Below are 17,763 nucleotides of genomic sequence, written 5' to 3' on the forward strand. Positions count from 1 at the left end.
ATTGTTGGCTTAATTTCTCTTCCTGGTAGTTTGTTGTTAGTGTATAGAAATACAACAGATTTCTGTATATTAATTTTGTATCCTTCAGCTTCACCAAACTCATTCATGAGTTCCAGTAGTTTTTTACTGGCACTTTTAAGATTTTCTTTGTACAGACTCCCGTCCTCTGCAAACACTGACAGTTTTACTTCTTCCTTTCCATTTAGATTCCTTTCATTTCACTGTGGGGCTTCCCTGGTAGCTCAGATGGTAAAGAGTCTGCCTGCAGTGTAGGAGACCTGGGTTCAATCCCTGGGTAGGGGAGATCCCCTGGAGAAGGAAATGGCAACCTGCTTCAGTATGCTTGCCTAGAGAATTCCATGGACAGAGGAGCCTGGTGGGCTACAGTCCATGGGGTGGGAAAGACATGACTGAGTGACTGAGACTTCCACTATTTCACTGTGGGTGAAGCCAGGTCCCCAGACTAGGGTTAGCCTGCTGGCAGGCAGAGCTGGGTCCTGGGTTCTGGTGGCAGGGCCCAGGGGTCACAGAGCAGGTGTAGGGCCACTGGTGGGTGGGGTCAGTTTTGTCACAGTTAGCTGCAGGGCCCAGGGTGTCTCGATGTTGTGACCTGCTGGTAGGTAGGACCTGGGCCCAGCCAGTCCCCAGGGAAGGATGTGACCTGCTGGTGGCTGGGCCTGTTCTGCAGATTCAGGCCTGCAGCCTTCTTGCTCCTGTCTGGCCCCCTGGTGGGTGGAGCTGTGCTAGAGGCTCTTACTGCTGTTCAGTTGCTCAGTTGTGTGGGAAATTTTCAAGACCTGCCAACCGGAAGTTGCCACCTCCCTTCTTCCTGAGCTGAATGGGAATTCCAGATGCTTCCATCATCGTGGATGGTGAAGACACAGCCTGAGATTGTGGAGGGAGGAGGAATAGAGCCCAGGAGAGCTTGCAAGGGGGTAGCAAAGATTCCTGGATTCAGAAGGGGGTGGGGGAATCCCTAGGAGCACCACCCTCCCTCCCCCATGCCCAGAGTGAGTCTGAATCTTACCTGAATCTTACCCCCTCTTCTGTCCCCGAACACTCACAGGGACTTTCCCCACCTGGGCTCCTTCTCCTGGAATAAACAGAAGACTAGACTCCTCCCTGCCCTCCCCTACAATGTCAGGGTTTGAGTGGGGTGGGGTTCCAGGGAGTGGTGTGCGTACTTCCCCATCAGGGTCTGTTGTGTAATCAAGAGAGTTCTCATTATACCCTGGCATTCTGTCTCCCCCTCCCCCGTCCCCCGACACTTCCCCCCAGAGCCTGTCACATGAGCGTCCCCCTCCCAAATCTGGTCTAATTCTCTCTCTGCTCTGCTGAGGCTGGCCTGGCCTTAAGAGGATTGGAGCATTTGCTAAATGGGACCAGGCCAGGGTCAGAGGACTGACTGTGGGGGGAATTCAGGAGGCAGGGCTGCCTCAGGGAGGCGGTCAAAGGAAGAGGTTGATGGAGAGACAAGAGGAGTAGAGAGAAGAGATGAGATTCCTACAGCCATTTCATAAAACCAAAAAGGGGATAACAAACACTCCCTAGCTCTGTAGGAAACAGTGCTTACAAGATGACCATGAATGTTACGAATTTTCAAATTATCAAGCCCAAGACAACATTCAGATAAGTTGTTACAATTTTTTTTTAATTGAGCCAGGTCCCTAAATACAAAATAAATCTATCCACAGACTCTTATATACTGAACACAGATTTTTTTTAATTTTAATTGGAGGCTAATTACTTTACAATATGGTGGTGGTTTTGCCATACATTCACATGAATCAGCCATGGTTGTACCTGTGTTCCCCATCCTGATCCCCCCTCTCACCTCCCTCCCCATCCCATCCCTCAGGATCATCCCAGTGCACCAGCCCTGAGCACCTGCCTCATGCATCGAACCTGGACTGGCAATCTATTTCACATATGTTAACATACATGTTTCACTGCTATTCTCTCAGATCACCCCACCCTCGCCTTCTGCCACAGAGTCTAACAGTCTGTTCTTTACATCTGTGTCTCTTTTGTTGTCTCGCATATAGGGTCATCATTACCATCTTTCTAAATTCCATATATATGCATTAATATACTGTACTGGTGTTTTTCTTTCTGACTTCCTTCACTCTGTATAATAGGCTCCAGTTCCATCCACCTCATTAGAACTGATTCAAATGCATTCTTTTTAACAGCTGAGTAGTATTCCATTGTGTCTATGTACCACAGCTTTCTTATCCATTCGTCTGCTGATGGACATCTAGGCAGAACACTGATTTTAAAATAAAAATTTAAATTCATCTAAAATATCAGGTAATCACAAGACAAAGCACTAGAAATAAACCTACAGAAATAATAACACTTACCAAAGAATTTTTGTAAACAACCAAATGAATGATTAATAAGTAATTTACCTAGATTGGAAGGCTCAGTATTGTAAAGATGCCAATTAGCTCCAAAACTATTTATGGATTTAATGCCCCCCTTTTTTATCTGCAAATATTTGAAACTACAGGTAAGAATAGTGAAGTGAAGTCGCTCAGTCGTGTCCGACTCTTTGCGACCTCCTGGACTGCAGCCCACCAGTCTCCTCCATCCATGGGATCTTCCAGGCAAGAGCACTGGAGTGGATTGCCATTACCTTCTCCATTAGTAAGGATAGAGACAAGCAAAAACAAAAATCTCTAGACATCAAGGGAATGTAAAGATTTAAGGCAATTTTAATTAAATTCCCAATGAGGCTGGTGAAAATCCTATAGCAAGTTCCCACAACAGTGAAACAGACGCTGTGAACCTCTGACTTAGAAATCCATAGAAATATCCACGTGTGCCTCAAATACTAATGACGGCGGGGACAGTCAGAGCTTCGAGACCTGAGATAACCTCATAGTGACACGCAAAAAAACGCCCCCTCCCCAGGCTGGATCAAGGGGGGTGCGGTCCCTCTGCGGACAGGAAACCAGCTGTGAAGACCAAGCCATGACACCTTCCGCATGGGCACCACGTGCAGACTCACAAGGCCCTCATCCCCTCTAGCCCCTCGGGGACTGCAGGACTTTTGGGGACAGATGACCACGACCCTATGAATTCGTGAACTGCCGGGGGCCTGTGTCGTGGTCATCCCCAAAGCTATCCCCGGTTTGGTACCCAGACGGCGGGGAGGAGAGCTCCTGGGATGAGAACATCAGGGCACAGTCAGGAAGCAGAACCGGAAGAGGATCTGGGCGGTAGTTCGGCGCGTAGGGGTCCTGAGGCCAGCCCGGGGCAGGGGCCGGAGCCGGGGTTGGAGCAGCCGGGCGGTACACGTGGACGCCCTGTGCCGGGACCCACGCGGCCGGTTGGTGGCTGGAGACACCCGGCTCACCCCGCGGGGCTGGGGGGAGGAGGGCGGCTGTAGAATCCCGGGCCGCCTGGGAAACTGGGGCTCGCAGCTGCGGTAGCAGATTCCAGGGCGGGGGCGGGGGCGGGGGTCCAGGGGGCTCCGAGGTCCCTGGGCGCATCGCTGGCCCTCCGGTATCCGCCCTCGGCGTGTCGTTGTTCCAGGCGGGAGCATTGGGCCCGGCGGTTCTTGAACCACACCTGGGGGGGGGGGGGGGTGAGGGGGACCGGGAGGAGGGGGTGTGAGAGGCCAGGGGCCCGCGCTATCATCTCTGATGGTGGGGGGCGGGGGTGAGGCTGTCCTGCTGAGAATCCCACCTCCCCTCTCCCTTCGCCCCCCCAGACCCAATTAGAGGCTCCTGGGGTTCAGGAGGCAGCAGGAAGGGGCGTGGAGGGCAGAGGGCAGGGCTGGGGCTCCCACGGGGCAGGAAGGGGTCTGCCCGAGAGGGTCCACGGAGTCAGAGGCCCTGAGGGCTGGGCGCTGGGACACCCCGGGGCGATGGGGCCTTCAGGCAGGCCGGATGCGGTTGGCGGGGTTGATCCAGCCCAGGGTTGAGGGGGACCGGGGCCAGCCCTGGGTCCACAGCGGGGAGACCCCTTGCTTGCTGCGGGACCCGGGCAGCCCTGGCCCCTCTGGCCTCGCGGTCCCCACCGGCGGCCCCGGGCGGGCGGAGGGGCGGCCGGGGCGGGGGGCTCGGACCTGCACTCTGTGTTCGTCCAGGTGCAGCCTGGCCGCCAGGCGCATGAGGGCCCGGTAGCTCGGGTACTCGGTCCTCAGGAAGGCTTCTTTGAGCACCTCCGACTGCTCTTTGCTGTACACGGTACGCTCCCGCCGCTTTCTTTGGGGGCGCTGATCTCCCCGTGGGGCCTGAGCTCGGGGCAAACAGGGTCCCATGAGGCCAGGAACAGCCCCCAGCCCGCCTGGCACCCTCCCCCTCCCTGGACCAGCCCCAGGTGAGCGGGTGGGACTCAGGCCCGAGGGCGGGAGGAGAAGCCTGGGGCATCCGGTGTGAGGGTGTTGCTCAGACCCTGGCTGTCCGCCCTCCAGCCCTAACCCCTGCACCTCTCTGGGCCGCAGTGAGCACAGCTTGGAAATGGGCTTGACCTCAGCCCGTGGAGTATTCCAGGGCCCTGGCCTGGGGAGGCAGGCAGGACAGGCTCCCTGGTGACCCTTGGTGGCCTCCCCAACCCCCCACTATCTCCCATCCAAGGGGGGAGCCACCCTGACAGGGGACCCCCGGGGGCCAGGCTCTCTGCTTCTCTCCCCCAGGAATGTGATTCCACCCCCAAACTTCACCAAGTCCCAGGAGGCCAGACTCACTCATGATGGACTCGGGTTCTTGCATCCTCCTGCTGTTCTGCTGTGGGAGCTTGAGGCTCTGCTCACAGGCCTGGGCCAGACATCCCGGTTTTATGCTGTGCCCACCTTAGGCACACCCTAAGAGTCCTGAAACCCACCCTCTCTTGCCCCACCCTCAGCCTGGCAAGAGAGTGATGATAATTGGTTAATCCTTTTATTATTGAGCAACTACTAGTGGGTGCAATAATAAAAGGTAGCTTAAAATTCAACATTCAAAAAACTAAGATTGTGGCATCCGGTCTTATCACTTCATGACAAACAAATGGGGAAACAGTGGAAACAGTGACAGACTTTATTTTCTTGGGCTCCAAAATCACTCTAGAAGGTGACTGCAGCCATGAAATTAAAAGACCCTTGCTCCTTGCAAAGAAAGATATGACAAACCTAGACAGCATATTAGAAAGCAGAGACATCACTTTGCCAACAAAGGTGCATCTAGTCAAAGCTATGGTTTTTCCAGTAGTCATGTACGGATGTGAGAGTTAGACCATAAAGAAGGCTGAGCACTGAAGAACTGATGCTTTCGAATTGTGCTGGAGAAGACTCTTGAGAGTCCCTTAGACAGCAAAGAGATCAAACCAGTCAATCCTAAAGGAAATCAGCCCTGAATGTTCATTGGAAGGACTGATGCTGAAGCTGAAGCTCCACTACTTTGGTGGATGTGAAGAGCTGACTCATTGGAAAAGACCCTGATGCTGGGAAAGATTGAAGGCAGGAGGAGAAGAGGGCAACAGAGGATGAGATGGTTGGATGGCATCATCAAATCAATGGACATGAGTCTGAGCAAACTCCAGGAGACAGTGAAGGATAGGGAAGCCTGATGTGCTGCAGCCCATGGAGTCGCAGAGTCAGACACGACTTAGGGACCAAACAATTAGTGGGTCCTGTGCTGGAAGCCACCAAGAGCCCTCCATATTAAGACACCTTGGGGGAACTTCCCTGGTGGCCTGCTGCTAAGACTCTGTGCGTCCAGTGCAGGGGGTCCAGGTTCGATCCCTGGTCAGGGAACTAGTCCCACATGCCACAGCAAAGATAGAAGATCCCCTGTGCTACAACTAAGATCTGGGGCAGCCAAATAAATAAATATACTTTTTTGACAAGACAGCTTGGCTCCTGCCCTCTGTGGATGAATGAACTGGATCTGGTTTGTCTGTTGGAGCTTGGGTCTTAGGAGCCTAACTTTGTGTTTCTCCAGGCTGCATAGACCTGGGGTCTAAGCATCATGATGAACTTGGGGCAGAGGTCTCCTGGGACTGAGGGCAGGGGAGAACACAGCTCACAGTGCTCATCCCCTGGGACTTTTATTATCATCAGTGCAAGATGACAACTAATTAAGTGATCAAGTATGACATGAAACAAAGCAAAGAGATCTTGTTCTTCGATTTCCATCACTCTCTGATGCTCATGGGGCAACCTGCCATCAGTGGACATGTACTCCGCTCCTTGTTTGGCAACCTTCTGCCATAACCGGAGATCTTTTCTGCTTCTGGAGCAGCTGGGAACGCTTGGTCACCAAGACAGTTGATGACGCTGCTGTCGACAAGAGAGAACCTAGTAACATCCTTGGTCTATAAGATGTGACTCTAGGCTGCCTTCTCTCTAGTTTTTAAAAATTTTATTGAAGTGTATTTGATTCAAAATGCCATGTTAATTTCTGCTATACCGCACAGTGATTCAGTTATTCATCAGTTCAGTTCAGTTCAGTCGCTCAGTTGTGTCCAACTCTTTGCGACCCCATGGACTGCAGCATGCCAGGCCTCCCTGTCCATCACCAACTCCCGGAGTTTACTCAAAACAGTTATGCATATATAGACATTATTTTTCATATCATTTTCCATTCTGGCTTATCACAGGATTCTGAATATAGTTCCCTGTGCTATACAGTAAGACTTTGCTGTTTTGCATTCTATCTATAATAGTTTGCATCTGCTAATCTCAAACTCCCAATTCTTCCCTCACCCACCCTCCCCCCATCACGGGCTCCCTACCTTTGAAAGGAAATTAAATGGAACACTGTGATGTTTAGATGAGCAAAGACTGAGAAGAGACTTCATGCTGGGGACAGGTAGCTGAAGGGATGGGGAATCTGGCTTTCCCATGTTTGGGGAGAGTAGGTTGGTTATTGAGACAGACTTGGTGATTGCTGTCAATAACCTCAGCCACAGACCGTCAGAAAGCCCCACTGTTTGTGCAAATTGATTGTCTCATTGGGTTTCTTGGGTGGCTCAGTGGTAAAGAATCCACCTGCCAAGCAGGAGATGCAGATACAACCCCTGGGTTGAGAAGATTCCCTGGAGGAGGAAATGGCAACCCACTCCAGTATTCTTGCCTGGAGAATCCCACAGACAAAAGAGCCTAGTGGACTACAGTCCACGGGGTCACAAAAAAGTTGGACAGGACTTAGTGAGTAAACAGCCAACAACCAAACAACTGTCTCATTGCAATGAGGGAGAACACTCATGGGAACATTAGGGACATCTCAGTAAGAGGCTGTTTGAAAGGACCATCAAGGACTTTCCTAGTGGTGCAGATGGTAAAGAATCTGCCTGCATGTGGGAGACCCAGGTCTCCTGGATCCCCTGGAGAAGGGAATGGCAACCCACTCCTGTATTCTTGCCTGGAGAATCCCACGGACAGAGGAACCTGGCGGGCTACAGTCCACAGTGTCCCACAGAGTCGGACACGACTGAAGCAACTTAGCACGCACACACTGTAAGAGACAGCCCATCTGGCCCACCCTGGTCCCTGGCCCTGGCCTCAGTCCCAGAGCTTGGTTTGTTTTAGTGGCAAGAAGGGGCCAGCAAGGCAGAAAGAGGAGGGTGGAAGGGTAAGCCAGCACCAGATTGTGCCAGCCTTGGAGAAGCCCTAAAATTGTTCCCAGAAAACAGAGAAAGGGAAAGTGAGAGTTATAGAGATAGGCAGACAAACTGATATGAGAAGCAGAGACAAACACAAAAACATTAATATCTATAAGAGAAAGGGAGGGACTTCTCTGATGGTTAAGAATCCACCTGCAGGGGACACGGGTTTGATCCCTGGTCTGGGAAGATTCCACATGCAACTAAAGCCCGTGCATCGCAACTGCTGAGCCTGCACACCCTGGAGCCCAGGCCCTGCAACATGAGAAGCCCCCACAATGAGAGGCCAGCGCACCGCAACTAGAGAGCAGCTCCCGCTCGCTCACCCTGGATAGAGAAAGCCTGCTAGCAGAAATGAAGATCCAGCCCAGCCAAAAAATAATATAAATAATTTTGCTTTAAAAAACAAGAGAAAGGGAGCAAGAGAGAGAAACAGAGAAATCCAACCACATTTTTTCTTATTTGTGGCACTTATGCACTATTCTAAATGTTTTATATTTGGCTGCTCTGTGTGGCGTGAGGGATCTGCGTTGGGAGAGAGGGGTCATGACCACTGGACCGCCAGGGAAGTCTCAGTGGCTTGTAACTACTAACCGGGGTCTCAGCTCTGCTTATCCCGTCCTCTGCCCTGACAAACTCTATCTTGTACCTTCTTTCCTCCCAGTTGGATCCACGGATACAATTACATATGTGTTAACTAAATGAAATACAAAATTAACCTTCTTTAAAAGAAAAAAAAAAAGCCTCCTCCAGGCCCATATGCTTCCCTGTTGAATTCTGTCACATGCTTAAAGAAGAAATAAGACCTTGTACAAACTCCCCTCCTGACATCTGTCTTTTCTTTCCCTACCTAATCGCCTCCTCCGCTCTGCTTTCTGTTCTGCATTTTCTGCTTGGTTTCCACCCTCTCTTGACCTCTTTCCCTCTCCTTCACCTCCTCCAAACTGGGGGTGGGGAGCAGGTGCTGAAAGGGTCACCTTTGAAGTCACCAAACAGAGGGTTCATTTGCACATGCTGCAGCCCCAGGGCCATCCTATTCTTATCTCCCAGACTCTGTTTTTTCACCTATAACTTGAAACTACCAGGATGGCTGGGACAGGACCCCATCACTTTGGGAAAGTTACTTAACCCCTCCTGATCCATCAAATAGGGGAGATGGGGGTGGCCCCAACCTCATGAGGTTGTAATGAAGATTTAATAAGGGAGAAATACAGAAGTGCCTGCCACACTGTAAGCCCTTCGTAACAAATTTAGCTGTGGACTTTCTTGGTGGTACAGTGGATAAGAATCCGCCTGCCAGTGCAGGGGACACGGGTTCGATCCCTGGTCCAGGAAGATTCCGCGTGCCATGTGGCAACTAAGCCCGTGGGCCACAACTCCTGAGACGGCGCACCTACAGCCCATGCTCTACAACAAGAGCAGACACTGCGATGAGAAGCCCGCGAATCGCAATGAGAGGGTAGCCCCCTCTGGTGGCAATGAAGACCCGGCACAACCAAAAAAGAATTCAGCTGTGATTTTTATTACTATTGTGTGTCCCAGGCATGGTTTCACATGGAAGGGACAAGGGTGGATGAGGCCATGCCTTAGTTAAAACTCACTTGTCTCCACGAAGTCCCCTCCCCACAGTGGGTCATGGGTCTGAACCTAATCCCCGCTAATTCCCCTGCCATTCTGCTGAGGCTGGGCCATCATAAGAGGATTGGAGCATTTGCTAAATTAGTCCTGGTCAGGGGCAGAGGAAGCAGCCAGGGAGGGGCTCAGAGATCAGGAGAAGCAGGAGGTCGGTTGGAAACACATGGGGGTCAGGAGAGAGACAAAGAGGGGAGTAACACTTGAGCTTGAGACCAAAGACGAAAGAGACAGGCGGGAGAGAAGCAAGGAGAGGCAGGGTCAAAAATGGGGAGGAGGGGGGAAATGCCAGGAGGGCCTGGAGGGTCTGCCTTCCAGCACGAGGACTGTACATCTCAGTTCTTATCTCTTCCTGGTTGGGGGACCTTGGGCAGGTCACCTGACCTGCCTCTGCCTCGGTTTGCTCATTTGTGAAGTGAAGAGGATCATAGCATCTATCTGATAATTATAGCATCTCTCTGGTAGATTGCTTTGAGAATTTGAAGAGTTAGGACTAACTTTCTCCAGTACTGGCAAATAGTACCTGCTGAGTAAGTTTTTCTTTCCTTTCCCTTCCAATTTATTGGGGTATAATTCATATACTATAAATTCCACCCATTTTAACCATGCAGTTTGATGAGTTTGGGCAATCATATACAGTCATGGAAATACAACCATAGTCAAGATAGAAGATATTTCTAGCACCTCAAAAAAGAGCCCCTTTGGGGGACTTCCCTGGTGAGCCATTGGTTAAGACCCCATGTTTCTGAGGCAGGTGATACCAGTTCAATCCCTGGTCGGGGAACTAAGATCCCACATGCCAAACAGTGTGGCAAAAAAAAAAATTTTTCTTTAAATTTTTTTCCTTTTGTCCCTTTGCAGTGAATCTGATCTATTGATTCCCCAGCTCCTGCTAATCAGTAATCACCTTCTGCCAACTGGTTTTATCTTCTCTAGAATTTCATGGAAGTGGACTCATACTATATACACTGCTTAGAACCTGGCTTCTTCCACTCATTATTGTGTTATTCATTCAGTTGTTCTGTACATCAGGAGTTCATTCTGTTCTATTGCTAAAGACACTCTCTAGATTCACCAGCTTCTTTTAGCCATTCACCTATTGACGAACATTTGGACTGTTTCCAGTTAGAGGCCATTATGGATAAAGCTGCTATGAAGGGCACAAGTACAACTTCAGGGGAAATGCTAGGTTAAGATACACATTTAGCATAATGTCTTCAAGGTAGATATCAGACTGTTCCCATCTTTTTGGTTATTGTGAATAGCGCCACTGTGAACACAAGAGTACACCTTTTTGAACACCTGTTTTCAATTCTTGGTGGCTCAGCTCGTAAAGAATCCGCCTGCCATGCAGGAGACCTGGGTTCAATCCCTGGGTCAGAAAGATCCCTGGAGAAGGGAACTGATACCCATTCCAGTATTCTGACCTGGAGAATCCCACGGACAGAGGAGCCTGGTGGGCTACAGTCCATGGGGTCACAAAGAGTCGGACATGACTGAACAACTTTCACAATAGACTAAGGAGTGGAATTGCTGGATCCTATCTAATTCCAGAACTTTTTCATCACCGCAAAGAGAAACTCTCTCACCCATTAAGCAGTTCCTCCCCAACTTCCCCTCCCCCCAGCAAACACGAATCTGTTTTCCATCTCCATGGATTTGCCTCTTCTGGACATTTCACATAAAGGGATTCATTTGATATGGAGCCTTTTATTTCTTGTTTCTTCTGTGAATATATTTAATACCGTTGAGTTGCACACTTTAAAATGATAATAATGGTCACTTTTATGTGATGTGCATTTTACTATACAAATAAACACTTATTGGGCTCTTACCATGGACCAGACTTCAGGGCCAAATACTTAACACACTGATGTCATTTAATTCTCTAGGTGGGTCTTCTCAATGTCTCATGTTACTGAGGGGGAAACTGAAATTGGGAGAAATGGATTGCCCAAGGTCATAGGACCAGATGTGGCTGAGCCAGGCTCAAACAGCAAGTCCATCTGACCTCATCAGCTCTGTGTTAAACCCACACAAACACACATGTTTTAACCCAGGATCCAGCGAACAAGAGGGACATTAGCAGAGGTTGATGACCTGGCATTGGAGAAACAGAAAGACAAAGGATAAGAGAAGAAGAGGAAAGAAAGAAAAATTTAAAAACCAGCAAAAAGAAATGTGGACCTTGGAGTCTGAGATTTGACAGTCAAGAAGGAAAAAGGGGAGTGGGGAAAAAAGAGAGAGAAAACACAAGAGACAGGAGAGAAATGGTGGGAAACTGAAAGGGACCAGAATGGGAGAAGAGATGGAAGGGAAGGCGGAAAGGATGGAAGGGGGAAGGGGGAGGTGTGTGATGAAGCCACAGAGCATAGGAGCCTGATGGGGAGGGCTCCAAGAATTCCTCTTCCTTTGAGCGAGCGCCAATTGCTAAGCACCTCCCAGCACACCACTCCCTTCCCAAGCTACTTTAATCCTCATGTGGCCCACTGAGGCAGGAAGCATGGTCACCACCCCCTTGCAGCAAGGAGTCATAGCAGGTGGAAGCTGGCTGTCTGGAGCCCATATTCCTGCTTAATTGGCTTTATAGAGATGTCACAGAAAAGACAGTGAGCAGACAGAGAAACGACATGGAAAAACACCCATGCCCCCAGAGACAGAAGGTGGGGGAGAAAGGAAGGGGACAGAGCAACCCCTGTTTTTACCTCCATGCCCCTCCACGGAAACAACAACAAAAAATCACCCAGACTTTAAGCAGGATCCAACATTTTAATCATTTTCACTCCACAGGTGGCCATCGAAGGGAGACCTGGAGCTCCAGTGAGTGGGCAAGGGGAGGACAGAGGACCTGACATAGAATGAGGGAGACCTCTTGTTCTGTCCCCACTTCCTTTGACACTCTTCCTGGCTTTAGGAATCCCCACAGGACAGCTGAAGAACCAGCCTTCAGGAGACTGGCCCAGGAGAAGGAACCTGGAATCTCCTGAAAGATTTGACTCCTTCCTTTGTCCAGCTCCTAGAAAACTCTTAGAAGACCCCAAGAAGTTGTGGGGGGGAGGGTGTCTCTTGAAGTCTTACTCCCGTTGGCCTGTGTCTGTGCCCGCTCGCCCCCCCAGATTCTATTACTGCCTCTGAATCATTTGCATAAGACACACCCTCCTCTGTGAATGGAGAACTTGGTGAGGCAGGGAGACACTCTACTCACACCTGAGACCCCAGCCTCCAGCAAAGAGTGTGGGGAAATGCCTCTGCAAAATGCCTAATGGACACTGCATCCTGGTCCCAGCATTTACACAGATCCAGAGCACAATGCCATCTCCTACCTGCCCATCCCTGGCAAATTTTTGCCTGGATCGGGGGATTGGCATCCATCCCATATGTCAATATATGTTGTCCTTCTCTGTTTAGATATTGCTTCCCACAGTGGATTCTGGGTCTAATGTCCCAGCATGACTCAGACCCAGGAGAGATGATGCATAAGCCATCTTTGGGGTCTCTAGTGATCTCAGGGTGCCGCTCATGGTTTCTCCTGACTTTGCATCACCTGATGCCACCTAGTCTGTCTTTGCATCATGCAATTCCTCCTGACCTTGCTTCCCGCCCAGGGGGCCTGGAGCCAGCTTGTCCTGGGTAGTGAGCACAGACCATAAGTGTCTCTTCCTAAGTTCAGGGACCTCAGCCTGATGCCTTGACATCAGCCACAGTGGGAGTATTTACACCAGAGAAATGGGCAACACTGACAAACCAGGATTTCCTCTTCCTTCCAGAGCCCATTGTTAAGTACCTCCCAGCATACCACTTCCTTCCCAGACTACTTTCTTTCACTCCTGGCCTTGTGAAACCCACCAGTGAACAGCTCGTGGCTCCTGCCTCCCCCACCCAAAAATAAAAGAACTCAGACTGAGAAAGCAGGCGCCAAAGTACCAAACTTTCAAGAGTGTTGGAATGCCTGCATCCTTCTTCAGATTCTTATACTGCTTGTCTCTGCGGCCATGGGTCAGACTGTATTAGAAGACATACAGTGTTGCCCCAGGAAAATTTCCCAGGCCAAGCTCTATTTATAGTCCAATCCCACAATCAAAACTGAAAACAAAACCTCTAAAAGAGAGAGTGTGAGTGTGGGATGTGGAGCTGCCCCCAAATCCATTTCTCTTGCCCCACCCCTGTCTCTTATATATTTACAGGTGGGAAGCCTGTCCACCTCTTCTTCTCTTGGAAATAGCCACAATCTAGCTGGTGTACCCCACGCAGCAACCGTGATTCTTCCAGTGTTTGGGTGAAGTTCACCTTTAAAAAAATGCTAAAATGAAAGAAAAAGTAGACGTGAAATAGGCAACTTGCCTTCCATTCTTCCACCAGATATGCCCATTTCCAATGTCATGAATGAATGAATGATGAAATGTCTTTAAGAAGAAAGTAACAAGAAGAAAATATATATGTATGTGTGTGTGTATATATATGTGTGTGTGTGTGTGTATATATATATATACATATATATATTAAACAGTCCCCTAAAACTATCATGTAAACCTGACATCTGTGAAATCTGGAAAATTGCCAAATGAATTTCTGAACTTAACAGTACAGTTGGCCTAAAGGTTCCACCCTGGGGCTTTGTAAAGTCTGTCTTTGGAATTTCTAGAAGGGTCTCTACCCATGAGCTAAAGAAGTGTCCTGAATGGAAAGTTAAAGAATCAAGCCTCCCTACCTGTTTGTTCAACCGCACTGTGATTTTCTGACCTAAACATGACCCCAAGTCAACTGCCAAGTTTGATTTAATTTCGTCTCAGGGTGAATTCTCAGCACCAGTTTCTGGAGCCTGGGGCTCACGGTTTGAAATGCCAGTTGGACTCCGTATCAGACCACCTTGGGGTTGAGAGGATGACTAAGACCTATCAAGCTCCCCGGGAGGAAAGGGGTGGACTGTGTTGGTCACTGGAGCCAAAGAGGCCATGACCTTTGGAAGGACTCCTGCCACCTCCCCCGGGATGCTGTCCCAGGGCGGGTTGGGACAATGTGCAGCGGGGACAAGAGGTGGAGAGAGGAGGGTCTTCTACAAGATCTGAAACTTCCAGGCACTCTGATCCTTGTAGTCCAGGGGGTCCATGGGGTTGTAGGTGAATTTCCAGGTGCCTGTGGGGTCCTTGAATTCTAAGCTGTCCACAGGGCTGTAGGTGCCGTAGCTCTGGCCTGACAGGGAGGTGGGGGACTGGGTCAGGGAGGGCGCCACGGGGGGGCCTGAGAGGGGACTGAGGGCCGGGCCCCCCAGGGGGGGCACCATGGGAGACAGGTAGGGGTCCAGGCCACTGAAGTAGGAGCTCGGCGACCCATAGGCTGAGGGAGAAGAGCAGAAAGCAGAGGCGGGGGCGTAGGTCATGGCGTAGGGCGCTGAGGTCAGAGAGGGGCCCGAGGCCACGAGCCCCGCCCGCTGTGCCTCGGGCAAAGGGGACTCTGAGGCCGGACTCCAGATGGACACCGTGGCCACTGCCGTGCTGGGGGAGGCCGAGGGCCCGGGGAGAGGGGGGCTGTAGGACTCTGAGATGCCCAGGGGGTCTGCACAGACATCCGTGGAGGACCTTGGGGATGTGCCTGCCTTCCTCTTGGCAGGACGAGCCTTGGCTTGCGCCCCTGGGGGCTGCTGCTGCTGTTTCTGCTGCTGCCGCTGCTGCCGACATTTAGCCCGGCGGTTCTTGAACCAAACCTGGGGGACGAGAGGGGAGATGAGGGAGGGCGAGTGGGCAGGGGAGCCTTCATGAGGCCCAGGAGTGATGATGCTTATCGGTGAAGCATGCCAGAGTCCTAACTCTCCACTTTGCAATCAGCTATGGGGCACTCTGGGGGCTTCCCAGGGGGCACAGGGGTGAAGAATCCGCCTGCCAATGCCGGAGACACGAGTTTGATCCCTGGGTCAGGAAGATTCCCTGGAGAAGGAAATGGCAGCCCACTCCAGCATTCTTGCCTGGGAAATCCCTTGGACAGAGGAGCCTGGTGGGCTACAGTCCATGGGGTCACAAAGAGTCAGACACAGCTGAGCGACTGAACAACAAAACAACATGGGGCACTCTGTTCAACCACCATCTACCCAATTACTTACATATACGACTGTACAGCCACACACATACCATCATACACAGTACACACAATTGTCCATGCATACATTTGTGTGTACATAGTTATACACACATATACACATTCTTCCAGCCAATCATATGTACATACCTATGTCATGTAACATACAAATATATACCTATACATTCGTCTGTCCACCTAATCATTCATACACACATGCAGACATACAGTCATCCATATGTATATTCACCATCTAATCATAGGCACACACATAACTATCATGCGTAAGTACAGCTGTGTGTATATACACAATGATGGGCTTCCCTGGTGGCTCAGGTGATAAGGGATCTGCCTGCAATGCAGGAGACCTGGCTTTGATCAAGGGAATGGCTACCCACTCCAGTGTTCTTGTCTGGAGAATTCCATGGACAGAGGAGCCTGGTGGGCTACAGTCAACGGGGTCACAGAGTCCAACATGACTGAGAGGCTGACACTTTCACTTCACATACAATGATACATAGTTTCACCTTCCCAATCCTATGTACATATGTACACATATTATCATACAAACAAGCATATATACATTCATATATACATCATACATACATACAAACACGCACATATACATATATCCATCCATCCACCCATGCATCCATGCATCTATCCATCCATCCATTCAAGTATTTAATAAACATGTATTCTTCTACTCCTTTGGGGACACACCAGTGAAGCTGACATTCTAGTTGAGAGAGACAGCATATAAATAAATGGTAAGGAGGGAAATCACATAAAATTTTAGAAAGTGATAAATACTATGGGCGAATCTATTGAGCAGAGTAAGGGGGAGTAGCAGGGTTGGGATGGCAGGAGAAAGTTGCAGCTTCTAATGCCAGGGGTGGTGTAGGTCTCATTGACAGGCAAGGTGACTAGATTGGTTGATAAACAAAGACTTGAACAGGGTGAAGGGAATGTATCTTCCAGGTAGCGGGAACAGAGAGTGTTCTTGGTGGGAACGCTAAAGGAGGGACCGGGGCAGTGCTCATGGAACGAGAAGGGATAGGCGTGTAAGAGAGGAAGCCAGTGAAATGATGCGGGTGAGGGATTAACAGGACCCTGTGTGACTTCGGCTCTTCGTCTGTGACCTCTCCCTCTTCCCTCCGCTCTGAATCCCAGGGACCAGGACACCCCACCTGAACCCTGGATTCAGGCAGGTTGATCTTCAGAGCCACCTCCTCACGGGCATACACATCCGGGTACTGAGTCTTGGCAAACAGGGCTTCCAGCTCTTCCAGCTGGCTTCGCGTGAAGGTGGTCCGTTCCCGCCGTTGCTTTCTCGGGGCGCCTGGGGTGAGGACAGAAAAACAGGACCTTCGGGTGACCTGAGACCCCATTCTCTGCATCAGCTGACGCAAAGTTCTGAGAAGGCATGGGATGCTGACAAGCCTCTTCTGGGTGTTCATCTCCCCAAACTAACGGGGTGCTGATTCCCTCAACTTCTAGACCTCACTCTGTCCCCCTGGGAAATGGGTTCTCCCTTTGCCTGTCCTTAGGGGGACTCTTGCCTCACCCCGAGGAGAACTGGCTTTAGCTGTGTAAGGAGGTATATGAGTTTGGTTTTTATCCCCTTTCTAAAATTTCTTCTGCACCAAGACATTCACTTGAAACATGACATTTGGGATATCCAGCCGTTTGGGGATATCCAGCCTATAAAAGAGGCAGGACCGTAATGGTCAACTTAATAAAAGAATAATACCATCAAAAATAGAACGCTTCCTTCGCTAAGAAATAAAGCATTGCTGACAGATGGGAATTCCTCTGGGTCCCCCTTCCAGATGGCGTCCCTCCCTCACCCGAGAGGGAACCACTGTCCTAAATTTCTATGAAGGTCCACATGCTTTCCTGCATCCCTAAGAGATGTGGGGTGGTGCTTTGCATTTACAGATGAACCCGTTTGGCTGGTGTATGGCCCTGATGTCACCCTTATAAGTGCCCATCCTCTTCCTGAGGGCAAGGGACCCCAGAAGATGGGGGCCAGCAAGGGGGGCGGGTGGGGAGGACGACTGTACTCACTTGGGTAGGACACAGCTGGGTGCATCAGATCCACACTGGGGCCGCTCAGGGCCAAGGCGTTGACGGAATAGTGGGGCCCCGGGTTCATATATGCCATCATGATCTTCGGGGATGCTGGGGCCCAGGTCAGGGGGCCTGCAAGGAAAGAGTGGGTGCTCACAAACTCCCCAGTTCATCACCGCCTCAGTCTCTTCCTAGAGACGTGACCTTGGGCAACTTATTCCCCCACTCTGTGCCTGGGTTTCCTCACCTATAAAACAGCCCTCTGCTTAAGGTCGTCAAAGCGTCACTTGGACTCTGTAAAGCCGAGATCGAAAGCTGTAATGAGCATTCTAAGCGGAAGCTCTTATTCCTACTCTAGCCTTTAAAAACTCTTCTGTCTAACTCCCTTGTCCAAGA

General features: G+C 50.4%; 1 protein-coding gene and 1 pseudogene across 1 annotated transcript; both read right to left on the reverse strand.

Annotated features, from left to right (window-relative positions):
- Window positions 1-3,009: 3,009 nt before the first annotated feature.
- Window positions 3,010-4,721, reverse strand: LOC139030031 (retina and anterior neural fold homeobox protein 2-like; annotated as a pseudogene).
- A 7,272-nt stretch (window positions 4,722-11,993) lies between these two features.
- On the reverse strand, window positions 11,994-17,464 carry CRX (cone-rod homeobox). Its single transcript, XM_020913819.2, has 3 exons — window positions 17,365-17,464; window positions 16,485-16,636; window positions 11,994-14,926 (listed from the first exon to the last, which is right to left on the reverse strand). The coding sequence occupies exons 1-3, from the start codon at window positions 17,462-17,464 to the stop codon at window positions 14,279-14,281; spliced, it is 900 nt and encodes a 299-aa protein (XP_020769478.2). The 3' UTR covers window positions 11,994-14,278.
- Between the last annotated feature and the right edge of the window lie 299 nt (window positions 17,465-17,763).

The sequence above is a fragment of the Odocoileus virginianus genome, chromosome 20, assembly GCF_023699985.2.
Source record: "Odocoileus virginianus isolate 20LAN1187 ecotype Illinois chromosome 20, Ovbor_1.2, whole genome shotgun sequence".
Lineage (NCBI taxonomy): Eukaryota > Metazoa > Chordata > Mammalia > Artiodactyla > Cervidae > Odocoileus > Odocoileus virginianus.